This window comes from Odontomachus brunneus, unplaced genomic scaffold (assembly GCF_010583005.1).
Source record: "Odontomachus brunneus isolate Ranch 3 - 2012 unplaced genomic scaffold, Obru_v1 Obru_scaffold_006, whole genome shotgun sequence".
Taxonomy (NCBI): Eukaryota; Metazoa; Arthropoda; class Insecta; order Hymenoptera; family Formicidae; genus Odontomachus; species Odontomachus brunneus.
The window spans coordinates 629,763-643,036 of NW_022639456.1; the positions used below are offsets into that span (position 1 = coordinate 629,763).

The following is a 13,274-nucleotide window of genomic DNA, read 5'->3' on the forward strand; positions in this document are numbered from 1 at the left end:
CCCCCCCCCCGACACGACGACGACGACGACGGCGAGTTGACGGACGCTCGCAAGGTTGAACGGAGTTAAAGAAGAGCGGGAGGGAACTTACCCCGTTAAACCTCCGTTAGCCTTCCGTTAAGGAATACATCGGTAAACGACGGGGCGCAACGACAATGCACAGGGAATGAAGATGAGGAACCATGAGTAAACGGTGTATCAATAAAAAATGCGGATACATCGGAGGCGTTCGTTCCACTTTGCTTCTCAACGAAAAGATTATTTGTTTCCCCTAACGTCGCTTCTAGGTGTATTAAAAAATATATATACGAACTATTTGAATGTCTTTCAATCAAATTATCAATGCGATGTTCCTCTCATTGCATGCTCATCTTGTGCTGTTTTCATTCAACGAGAAGCTAAATTATTTGTTTCCCCTAATATCACGCTTCCAAGTGTATTAAAAAAATATATGAAATATTTGAGTGTCTTTCAATCAAATTATTAATATCGCGTTTCTCTCATTACGCATTCATATTATTTTTTCCTGTCTCATTGTTAATTCTCAATTAATTCTCGCGTATAATCACGCGTCTCGTCCATTACCGTAGTAATAACAAGCGAACGGATCAGCGTTGCACCGATTTCAGGATAGAATTCGAAGCAGCCGGAGCTTTTATCGATGCGGAAGCGTCGAATTGGCGAAGGGGCGCGACGCTGGCCGTCGCAACGCTCGCAGCCGCGCGCTCTCGCCGCGCGCTCGAAGGAATTTCATCTCCAGATTCCGTTACATGTTTTGCGAACTGGCACGATCGAAAGAATTTCTCCTCGATCGCGGTTTCCGCGTGCGGTCGAAAGTCCGTAATGGCGAGACCGCGAACGGTCCGAGCGGAATGATTTGCGCACGCAGGAATTACAACAAAACCCCGAGGGGGGAAAGACACCCTCCCGTACTCCCATATCCTCTCCTCCCATATACTCTCGTTACCATTTCCCAGCTTTCTCCCTCGGTACGTACAGTCGGTACACGATACAGGGTATTCAGTGATGGACGCTCATTTGGCGATTAGAATGACATCGATAGAGTGGCTGCCGGAAGAGTGTCTTGTCACCGAAAAAATGTCACATGTCAATAATTATATATCTGTGGCGAGAGCAATTAGGAAGACGAAAATAAAAGGAGAGCATCTTCAGTGGATCTTCAGACGAGAAAGGGACTTGGTTCTATCCGTTAAATTTTTATATCGTATGAGTTATTCGACCAGCGAACATTGTTCGCGTTTCCGCGAGTGGAATCATATCAACGGATTCGCGCCGTGAAAGCCAACTACAAATCCGCGGTATATTCGCAAAGTTAATCCCGCACGGGAGGTGGGAGAGAGAGAAAAAGATAGAGAGAGAGAGAGAGCAAGAGGGGGAACGCAGCAGTTTAATATTTTTGTTGTTTTTTCTAAAACATCGTTTCGCCGCAAAATTTCGCGTGGATTCGATCCGACAAGCGAAATTTCCCGTATCACAGTCGCGAGTGCGGTGGAGTCGATATCGCGTCGGCGATTTTGCACAGTGAAATATCGGGCACAAAGGGGATTATGACGATTCGATCCCGGGGATTACCTTCGAATACTATCTCGGACGCGATGGCGGAGGGAGGATCGGCGTATTGTTTTCCATACGCAAATCTCAACAGGAATTTGCGCAACTGGCGCGGCAAAGAGAGAGAGAGAGAGAGAGAGAGAGAGAGAGAAGCAGAGAGAGGGACGAGAGATAGAGCGCCGCTGTACATTATTAATCGACACACCTTTAGTCAGCGGAATCTAAACGTCACGCCGCGTTAATTTATGGTTCATTCCGTCGTTTAAGCAAATTCATTCCTGGCAGCTTATACCGCGTATACCCACCGTACAATACCGTATAAATAAAGATTCGCGTAAATTAAGGTCGCTCATGTACGCGCAACACACAAAAACCCCGCCGATCGGCGAGCTTGATTAATTAAATTGGATCGAAAAGAGTCTCGCTTCTCGGACTTTCGACGTCTCCTCGTTCTTTTCTTCTTCTTCTTTTTTTTTTTTTTTTTATTTTACGTTCTGCGTCTCGGGGAAGTTGCGGTGATTACGCGAAGCACCGACAAAAAGCGCGGTTACGCTAATTATCCTCAGCTCCGCGAAGCGAAACGGAATTCCTCCCTCCTCGACAAAATTGTCGGGGTAGGGAATAACTTGGACTCTTACAGAGTCCGAGTCGAGAGTGGAAGCCGCGAGCTTTCAGCTGTGACATAATGCAAAATGACTGGTCATCTCGATTTCTATCGAGCGTGCGTGTCTCGTGCAACTCTCTTTCTCTCTCTCTCTCTTCTCTCTCTCTCTCTCTCTCTCGCGTATGCGCGCGCGGGGAAGCAAAGCGGAAGACGAAGGGGACAGGGTGCGAGTTGCATGGGTACGTTGCGTCGCGCCTGTCGGGCCACCGTAGCGAGTACAGATAGATAGATAGGTAGGTAGATAGGTAGGTAGGTAGGTAACCCGAGATTCGACGAGAGGTCAGCCTCCAGTAGATTGACGGACACGATAAATCGAGCCGCGGTGACACCCGGGCTCGAGTGACGCGCGACGCGATGAAACGCGTCGCGACAACCCACTGACCTGCGAATCCAATGCATAGAGTTTCTCTCTCGTGTACTCTGTCTCTCACCCTTTCTGTCTCTCTTCCTCACGCGGTGCGCCATCGTTGCATCGTTGCGCCGCGCCAACACATGTACGCACGTGTATGCGCGTACACACACACACACACACACACACACACTAGAGGAAGAGAGACAGGAATAGTCTCGTAAATATTCCTGTTTATACGTCACCCACGTAATGCTCTGGCGCGCACAGGGTGCGCGGAGGTGGCTCGTGTCGAGCAGCGCGAGTCCTGAAATAGAACGAAACGGCAAGGGGCGATACGTCCGGGGGAGGTCACACGCCTGGCCACGGCGAAATCCCGGTCTATCGAATTTCAAACACGATCGGAAAAATGCAGAGGTGTCTGGGGATTTTTGATCGAGGCGCCGGCTATCGCGGGAAACGAGGGAGGAAACTCCCTCGCGAGGAGAGACGAGGGGAAACGTCAGTCGTTAAACACGTGCTGTTAAATACCGCCTTCGTAACGCGCGCAACTAAATGCCAAGAAGCTTTGTTCGGCTAAAATCATCCGCGGAGAATTTCCCCGACGAGATTGAGAGATTCGCGAATACCGCGGCTCTCGCCGCTTCGATTAGCGCGGATTTACTTAGTCAGCCGTGAACGGTAATTTGCTTACACAGTGCGATCGTCCTTTACGTTTCTTTCTTCTCGATTTATCGAGCCAATGGTAATAACGGCGGAGTTCGATCCCTTTGTACGCGTGTGTTGCATTAATAACGATCGTTTGTTTAGAGATAACAATTGTTCTCTCTCGCTTCGGTGCGTTCGATTTCCAAATGCGCGCGTCAAAGGGTCAAAAGGATTAATACGTGCAATTTTCAAAAGAGCTCACGCGCCCCGTTAACATGGACCAGAGAATGACGACGAGGGGTCGCATTGGCGCGGCTCCTCCGTGTGGCGGCGGAAAAACGGTAGTAACAACGACGACGATGACGACGATGACGATGAAGACGACGACGACAATAACTAGAACGGAGCTGGGGACCGCATTGTGTTGATCGGTGATAAAAGCTGTCGCATCGCATCGCGGCGAGGTGTGTACCTACCTATCTATCCCACCCACCTACCTATCTACCACCTACTCGCCGGCTGAGAGATCGAAAAAGAATCGCGGAGAAGACCGGTAGAGAGCGAAAGGGATGAGGACGAGAGATCGGGTTCGCGGGATAAAGAGGTCGACAATAATGCGCCGCCGGTGCACCCTCGGTCCCGTGGCAGCCTCGGTCGCAGCAGGCAGCCATTATATTGTTTTACCTCTGTATCGCGACCGGAGATCGGCGAATACGCCGCGGTGGGTCACATGAACACACGGGTCTTCGATGAGCAGATGAAAAAACCCGGAAGAAGAGACTTGCGAGGGAGATACCGTGACTCGAGAAGGGTATCTTTGATGAAGACACATCGCGAAGTGGAGTAATCGAGTGACGTCGAAGTCATCGGATTCACTAAAACCCGAACCGCCAGTTTAATTCGCGGGGGTAACCGTCGGAATTGGGTTATTAAAGTCGAAGAAAGAAAATTGGGGAACTTTTAGGAATCAAAGAGAGAAAGTCTTAAGTAGATCAATTAAACACTCAAAAAATATAATGTCATCCTTAGCGAAGAATCATGTATATTCTATACATCTTCAACAAAATTCTTGTAAAACCAAAAAGAAAATATTGTAACATCCAAAAAAATAACTCTAATTGCAAATTTTTCCTTATAATTTTATATATAAACAAAAATTTTTACTAAAAGAGTATTTCATTTCTAATGAAGAATCCTCTTGAGGTCATACATAAAAGAATTTCGCTAAGGTTGAAATTAGATTTTTTTCGGCAAATTATAGTTTGGTTGGAGATTAATCAATGAGAACAACTGGTCGTTGACGCGAGAGACAAGCACCCGCTTTCACGTGAAGATCACGAAACTGTTACCGAAGGAATCTAGGGTGCGAGTCGCAAATTTACTATGCGAGAAGACGTAACGTCATGTCGGTAACGAATATTATCACCGTACCCTCCTCATCGTCCTCATCGAAGCGCATCGCCCGATAACGCGCTCATGTATCCTCATACACACACCCGCACATCACGACGCGCGTTATATAGAGAGATCGCAAAGGCACATTCGTGAGGTTTCCTCCGCAGCGTGACACCCATCTCTCCGAGGTCCAGAGGTGGAAAAACAATGCTGCAACGACGACCCAAACCCATTTCGCGTCGATCACGACGGAGACTCTTTCCATTTCTCGTCTGTCTTTGTCTCGCTCGTCTCCTTTCTCTCTTCCTCTTCTTCTTCTCCTTCTCTTCCTAGCCTCGTCACTCTTTGCCACCCCTTATCTGCCCGTTTCGCCACCCTTTAGTGAAATTCTCTTGCATATCTCTACGTCTCTCGTCTCGCCTCGTGCGCGCAACGCGGTACAATGCAACCCCGAGACGCATTGTGAATCAGTCTCACCAGACACCCCTGCGACGTCGTCGACAACACGAGGACTATCCTGTGCGCGATGATACCTAAGCTAACCGTTTCGGGAGATGTTCCAACATCGCCGCGTCGCGAGGATTACAACGACGCGCCGATAACATCATTCATCCTATCGCTCCGTGTCGGCGACGATATCGGAAAAAGTGCACTGATCCATTATAAAAATGAACGCTGAGTACTCTTTGGTGAAGATGTATCGGTGTATCGGGTACAATCGTGACTTTCGACAATTCAAGTGCATTAGCACCGAGCTGATGAAGCGAACTTCGTCAGACTTGATTACCGCATGCAGAAATTCGAGTAACTTTATGCTTATTATTGCAAATCTATTCCCAACGCCAAAATCATCTTCGACTTCGAGACAAACACGTCTTTTCTCCTCACTCTCTCCCCTTCCCCCGTCGCCCCAGGGTGTTACAACTGTTTCAGGGAAAATTTGTTCCACTGCTCTATTTTCCGCAACGCGTCGATGCAGAGATTGGAGCGAGGGGAGGAGTGGCAGCGGCGGCGCTTTTTGCGGTCGGTGACAAAAGTGCAGAAATATAAGAAAAGGAAAGGTACATCCGCACCTTCGTCGGCGGCGCTCTTTATCGCGAACTCTTTATAGAAAACGCGAAGAAAGTGTGATAAACGCGACGTACCCACCCTCCCTCCACCCCCGACACAAAGGTATCGACGTTATCCGGAGAACCGTGGGATGCTGGAGACTTACATAAATAACTCCCTTTGAGGAGCGCGTGTACGTAAGAGAATGCCTGGAACGATGAGGCGACGAAGGGTCGATTTTAACACGCGTTGCGGCCAATTAATTAATTAAAACACCGCCGCGGTCCCATTACGCGAGCGGGCACTTGAACTGACGGGCTCGAGATTCTCGACGATGTTGAGAATGCAAAAGAATATCCTCCTTTACGGAGGAAATAATCATCGAGAGTTTTAAAAATAAATAGCGCACACCCGATAGACTAATGCACTATACTTTAATAACTTGAGGTATGTTAAATCAAGAGATTCAGCAGTCCTTTGTGACCGATCAGATTGCCCTAAACAATATATCATGTAAAATGTAATATTAAAATCTGCAACTTTTAATAAATTTGATGCTATCATCAATACCAAACAAATTTACATTATTGTATGATGTAAGTTTAATAATTAATTCAAGACACACAGAGTATATCTACTTGATAAATGTAATAAAAAGAATTGTGAAATTTTCATCATCGATTGTGTTGTGTGTATCACGTCGTGATAATCATGAAAATCTGCCTGGGACTTTTTTGAAAAGAGTATTTGTTATAGAAAATTGACAGAATAAACGAAAACGTTATTGCATTACAACGCGATAATCGAAGAAAACGAGCGACGGATATTCGTGTGGCGCAAAATTTCTAGTGAAATCTCTGAAGAAGGAACGAAAGATTTTTAGATTTAAGACACGCGATACGGGGCAGAGGGCCAGATCAAAAAATCTCACTCCCTCGTCGCAGGAGGGAGGGAAGCAGGAACAACCGGCGCCTGCAGCTCGCGCGATGATTGCGCCGTAATCTGCTTTCGCTTTGCTTTCCCGAGGGAAAGGTCGGGGGTGGTTGCTGTGCCTGCTGTTGCGTGATTGGCCGGGGGCGTCGTTGGCTCTTCCGTTTCGACCGATACATCGACAACAGTCGAGATACTTAGGGAGGATACGCGGGCGAAATAGAGCTCAAGGAGAGAGAGAGAGAGAGAGAGAGAGAGAGAGAGAGAGAGAGAGAGGGGGAGAGGGAGAAGGAGGGAGAGAGACGTTGGGTGGTAGGGCGAGAAGTAGAGAGACAGAGAACGCTCGCGCGCGCGAGATGATGGCGAGAGACGCAGAAGAGGGTGGCGGCAAGGACGGGGGTGAAACAACCCTCCTGACACGAGTTATCCTATAAACGGTGCCACCCCCGCAGCAACGCACCGATAATCCGGCCCCCGGGGCCCGCATGCGGTTGAGCGCTCGCAACAGTTACCATATTTGATTGTGTGCCCCCGCCTTCCACCCCTTCCAACAGGGATGGTAATACGAAATAATATTCCGTGCGCGGGTGAGAATCTCGCGTTCACGAAAACACGTGCTATTTTTTACGGGGGACTGAACACGTTGTTGATAACAATTGGGACACGTTCAGGAAGAATCGTTTTCCTTATTGTGGTAATAATGCAATAACAATTAATTAGTTCGGGGGTATGATCGCTGATTTTTTTTTAAATATATCTCGTCGAAAAGAACAAGCAAGCCTGTGGAGTTTGCTGTCTTATGGGAGAATTCTTAGACGCAAAAATTCTCTGAAGAGACACGCAAAGATCTTTGTGTACCGCGGACAGCCGAGAATTTTCTGTCTCGCGACCAACGGGAAAGCAGATTCGCGGGGTAAACGGCGCGTTTTAAATAAAAAATAGAAGGGACTATTTTTCGCTGCGCCTGACGCACCCCGCGTCGCACATAGCGTCGCGACGCGGCGCGGCGCGGTGTTGGCGGGAAAACGCGGGGAAAGAAATCGCGCGTTTGATGTGCCGCCAAAGAGAACGCGAGCGCGAGGGTAAGCAGGGGGGAATACGCCGTCGGTGGCGGAGTAGTTTCGCATGGTTTGGTCGGTCGACTGCAACCACGTTTCTGCGCAACCCCCTCGTATCCCTCTTCATCCCCTAACTGCTCGTTGCTCTCCTCCTCCTCCTCCTCTCTCTCTCTCTCTCTCTCTCTCTCTCTCTCTCTCTCTCTCTCTCTCTCTCTCTCTCTTTCTCTCTCTCTGTGTCGTTTACTCTGTTTCACAGCACATTTCTCTGTTCCTCCGCGTTTCGAAGGCCGCGCTTAAACGTTACCGGAAAATTATTACCGGAAAAGCGTTTCACACACGCATGCGGCGAACCGCGGGACCCACCGACGGAATTACATTGATATTAGTATCGTTTGGCCCGACAGATTAATTAATTAAAACGCACCCCTCTGCCGCCGCCTGTGGCCACTCCGCCACACACGTATTTGCGTTTCGCGCTAACGTTCTGACAAAGAAGGAGAGAGACAGAGGGAGGAGGAGAGAGATAGAAGCATCATGTATTAGGCGTTATGGGACTAAGTCCCTTCGGCGCTACAGTGTTAATATATAATAAAAATGATTATAACAAAGTTGTTTCATAGAAATGTGCAATGTTTATATATATTACGAAAAAAAAAATATATATAACCTTTATCATACAGGACGAATCATATAAGATAAATTAGAAAAGATCTATAAGTTATGCCGTGACAATTTAGTTTTGTCTTTTGACAGCATCAATTAGCACTTTATTTATAATGGACCGATTATTAATTCCACGGATATCTACACTGATATCCGATTCGAGATTTCATGTGGATAATAATGCAGATATACCACGAAGTTGTCAGCATATAAACGTTGTTCTAATCTGCAATCTCTCGCGCTTCAGTTCAACGTCCCCGAGTCTCGTATATCTTCTTATCTAACGCCGTTGTGATAACTATTGACACGGATTCTCTCCGCGGACTTACCTTTCTTCGCGTGGAGTATGTCCGCCGGATCCGGCGGCAGGGACGAACAATGGCTCGGACTCAAACTGGACTGTATCGACGAAAACGGGCTTCCCGCGCTCGACGGATACCTGAAGTGTAACGACCGGCTTTTAGCGAGTTCTGCCGGCGCTTTGTAAGACAAAATACGATTGAGGCTAATTACATAATTTGTTCGGCTTCGCGAACAGGGAGGCGACAATCGACAATGCGACGAATTGAGAAATTTTTAAGTCGAAATTTACTAACAGAATTATAAAATGAAATTCTTATTCCAATTCTTATTTTTTGGTCTGCAAATTACGAATATTTTAACTTTTACATAACACAAAATTAGGTACGTGGTCCAGGTATTTATATTTTTAATGCTTGTCTATAATACGCGGAGTAACCTCGATGTTTATGAGTAAGAAAAAATATTATTTATTTCACTATCTTCGAAGTATTTTTCTTAAGTATTTTTCTCCTGATTCTTCGCCGCGGCTATCTTGACTCATGAGATCAAAAGTGAGGAAATGAACTACGAAAGGATCTTTTTCATACGATCGCAGACTACATATTTCGCAAGTAATGTGTTCTTACCGCGAACGCGCTCGCTGATGAATGAATCTTAAGCTCTTACCAGGGATTGGGACGCGGCCAGCCAGTGGTCTGCCCGTTTAGTAGCCTGAGTTTATCGTAAACGCTCTCCGCCGGACTGCCGGCACCGACGCCAACCCCCACAGCGCCCACTCCTTGTTGCTGCTGTTGCTGCTGTTGCCTCTGTTCCTTCTGCGCGGCTAGATTCCTCAGTACCCTGTTGATCGAGGACACCTGCAACCCAAACACGCGTTCGTCGTCGATGAGCAAGACTCGCGCGGGCTATCGTGCACCGGGCTAATTAGGCGCGAACGCAAAACTATAAATCATATAAACCATCAAACGAAGGTTCTATTTAGACGAAACTTGTTTGACATGTCATTAACGAGAACACGCTCAATTTTGCGTCACGACGTTCTTTCGCAAACCTATGGAGTTCTACGCTTGAATCGTTCAATCATATTTACGCCATATCGCACAGTCGAATTTCTCTCTTTCACGCGTGAGATTTTGCGAACGACTCGAGGATTAAGTCATGAAACTGCAGATTCCCCGCTTGCCACCGTCGGGAGAATTCGCGAAGAACGCCTGTCGGAAGATTCCGAACCGAGAGTGGCTCTCACTCTCTCCTCTCTCTCTCCCGATGGTATCGGATTTATTATAAATACGAAGTGTGCGCGGGAGGGAACGATGAAGATTCCCCGGCAAGTAGAGGGTAAGAAGCGCGGAGGTGCTTCTGCCCGATGAAATGCGACGAGAGCAGTAATTAAAACGATGCGGTGAGCGGCTGTCGGCTCGGCGCAGCTCGGCTCGGCGCGACGCGACGGTGCGCGCCCGCTACACGAGGGAGTTAATTACCTCCGCCTTCAATTATATCCGTCTCCGCGCCACTCCAAGGGGACTTGGCTTCTGCCGACCTAAGTACGCACTCGCGCTTTCGCGTCGCGCTCGCAGCGCGCGGATTAACGCTCTCGCTGCGCTCGCACCGAAATCCGCGATCGTACTGTATAACTCTTAAGTCGCGAGCGAAGCGCACTGATAAACACCATGCCGTCGCGATATGAGGAAGCTGAGCTTTCTTAGGAAGAAATTCGGGAGATTTATATCGTAAGTTTCTTGAGCAATTTGAGCGGTGGAAAATGATCGACAAAGAAGTATTACTCAAGCTACTTCCTGATTTTACATACTGAGAGAAAATATTTAAGAAATAAAAAAATATCTATTATATTAATTAAACACATATTTACTTATATATTTTTATAAAAATATATTTTTCGAATAAAAAAATAAACATTTTCTTGAAACCTTAGCTTTTCATGAAAGCAATTGTCTGTTTTAATTAAATTAAAAAGTGCAGATTTTTATGTGAATACATGTTATTAACACCCGTTAAATAAAAATTTTTTTATTTTTCAAATATTTTCTCTCTCAGTGTATTAATCTTTTTTTATACATATTTTTCTATTTATATCTTTTACTATGGATAAATGAAAGAATCGTAAAACTCATCGTTTGATTTTCCAAAACGCGTTTCTTATTCTCGTAAGTAATTTTGTACTTAACCGAACTTACTTGGGGACGAGAGGAAAGTTAAAAGTTGAGATTTTTGCGCGCGACGTGATACACGAAAGATCCGGCTATTTTGCGCGCGACACGTACAACGCGAATGCGATGAAATATCTACGGGCGCGAAGAAGAATTTACGAGCTTCCCGAGACGGGGTTGCTCTTTTTATTTTCATATCCTTTATTTGTCTTCTTCTGCGGGCTGCCTTCGTTGCTTCTGTCACTTACAGCTCGTATAAATCCCGACGCGGTGCCGTAAAAGAATTCTCACGAAACTCAAGCGATACGTCCTCCTGCTGCCGATAGTTTCGCAATTTATTCCCTCGCACTTCCTTGCATTATCCCACGCATGTCGTGGCGGGCGACGTCATTTTAAGGGCGCAGTAAAACGTCGAGTCGACAAAATTCGACCTTACTCCGTCATTAAGAACGTCGAGGATCCAATGAGTTTGCGAAAACCGTCTCCGATACTAAACTCGCTCGACTGAGAAGTGGATGTGGCCGATATGGAAAAAAGTATTGTATTTAAAAAAATCGTATTCCTTCGCAGTAAGTAATGTCGATTGTCACACAAACTATCTATTCTCGATCTTTTTTTTTAATGATAAATTCTCCAACAAATGTCAAGAGTCAACATAAGGATTCGCTCTTTATCGCCACTGCTCGAGGCAGTGAAGCTCTTATTATTAAAAATTCAAACGATAGAAATATAAAATAATTCGTCGCGATCATCACAGCGCTCATATATTATTGCGAATTCGCGAACGCTGCGTATCGAGAGACGAAACGAGATACACGAGAAATCGGACGCCGGCTGACGACGGAACGCTGGATCGGTCATAGGAGATACTCGTTCCCCGGGGTTTGTTAGACCCGGTGTCAGGGTACCACGGCGTTGAAACGAGCTGACATCTCGGACCCACCACCGTAGCGGAACGTCATCCCCCTCGGCGCCCACGAAGCGACCACGACCATCACCGGCACCACCACACAGTCGCACGATCCTCATCGTGTCTCCGCCGCTGACGCGAAAGAGACGTCACCGGCACTCTCCCCTCGTCTTGTCCTCGACATCCAGCGATGTCCAAAACATGCCGCTTCTCGTGCCTCCGAAGATCCAAACGTCCGACGTTTCGTCAGCGAATTAACGAAGCTGCGGAGATGGGGAATCCGATCGAGCGGTAACAGATGACGGAATGAGTTAGAAAAGAAAAGTCGCAAAATGGATCATCGCTTTCAGAGAAGAGCGCGAAATTTCAAAAATATTATCAAGGTCTACTTGCTCCACGCACATGTGGAACAGAATACTGCGTATTGCTGTAGGAGAAGTCAAGTCAGCGTTAGTACAAGAGAGGACAATCGATGCTTGGCCTTGTCTAATTGTCTAGTTGGATGATCAATGTGTCCTCTTTTTCAAAATTTTTCACTCGTTCTTTTGTGTTCCTCACATCCTTCTGGAGTACTGCGCGAGTACAGAGAAAGCATTTCATTTAGGATAAAACACGCAATTCTCCTTTAGTCATTGACAACTTGAAAAAGTTTGGCTTTTCTTGCGGCCAGTGGCAGTTGTTCATAGTTTTAGTTGTGGAGTTCTCTTTTGGAAACATTAAATGCAGGCAACAAGTTTATGCAGTGCTGGTCGCATGAGAAACCAGATTTTTGTTTTAGAGTGTCAAGGGGACTAAGGAGATATCGATATAATTGAGTGTTTTACTTCCTGTTCTTGTTCTTTAATATTGTCATCAGCCGTCACGTAAGAGTACGCAATGACTCTGTGACCTGCTCGTAAATTTTATTGTCTCCTTGAAGCACCACCGGTTTTCCACGATTAATTTCTGAGATTTCCAGCAATGATGCATCTCATAGTTAACGAAAGGGGTTGTGCTCGACGATGTCGGACGGAACACCGCATATATCGAGTCGTGCCTACTTGGACTACGCGCATTTATCGGAATGCGGCGGAGGAGAAATCTGCGCAATCTTCTCGATTAGACGGAACGGCACCTTCTCGGGCTTGATTCCAGCTCGGGCTTGTGAAGTTGGCCGATGTCAAAGCCGATTCCACAATGAAAAGTCGTTGTCGCGCACAAAGACGGCACTTGGCGACAAAGCCGGAACCCGGACGGGCGCGACGGCTGCCTGTCAAAGGACAATCGGCGCCTCGCGTGACATCGAGTGTCCGACGGCTGTTTGACCGTTTTTTGATTGACGTCGACCGCAAATATCGCTGCTCGCCGCTACACGACCGTTGCGCGATATATTTACGACGTGTGTCACCTCCGTCATTATTCCTTCCGCTGGAGATCGTTGCGCTCTGGAAATCGATATCACAATGGTTCCGCGCTTTTGTGGCCTGTCAGGCAGCCACTTGCGAAACTACCACGAGCTGCACGTACCGAGAGGAGAGACACTTCCTTCTTCGCTCGATCTCACCGGGGGCGGAGAGAAAGAATG

The 13,274-nt window shown here is 47.0% G+C and overlaps 1 protein-coding gene across 10 annotated transcripts in view; it reads right to left on the bottom strand.

Annotated features, from left to right (window-relative positions):
- The window catches only part of LOC116853791 (paired box protein Pax-6-like), a 121,660-nt gene that overhangs the window by 30,105 nt on the left and 78,281 nt on the right, over window positions 1-13,274 (bottom strand). For all 10 annotated transcript variants that reach the window (XR_004380036.1, XM_032835008.1, XM_032835009.1 and 7 more), the window contains 2 exons: window positions 9,299-9,489; window positions 8,659-8,768 (listed from right to left, as the gene is read on the bottom strand). Coding sequence is in view for 9 of the 10 variants with exons in the window: in XM_032835008.1 (XP_032690899.1) it covers window positions 8,659-8,768; window positions 9,299-9,489 (301 nt within the window). In the remaining variant the exon portion in view is untranslated. The remainder of the gene's footprint in view (window positions 1-8,658; window positions 8,769-9,298; window positions 9,490-13,274) is intronic.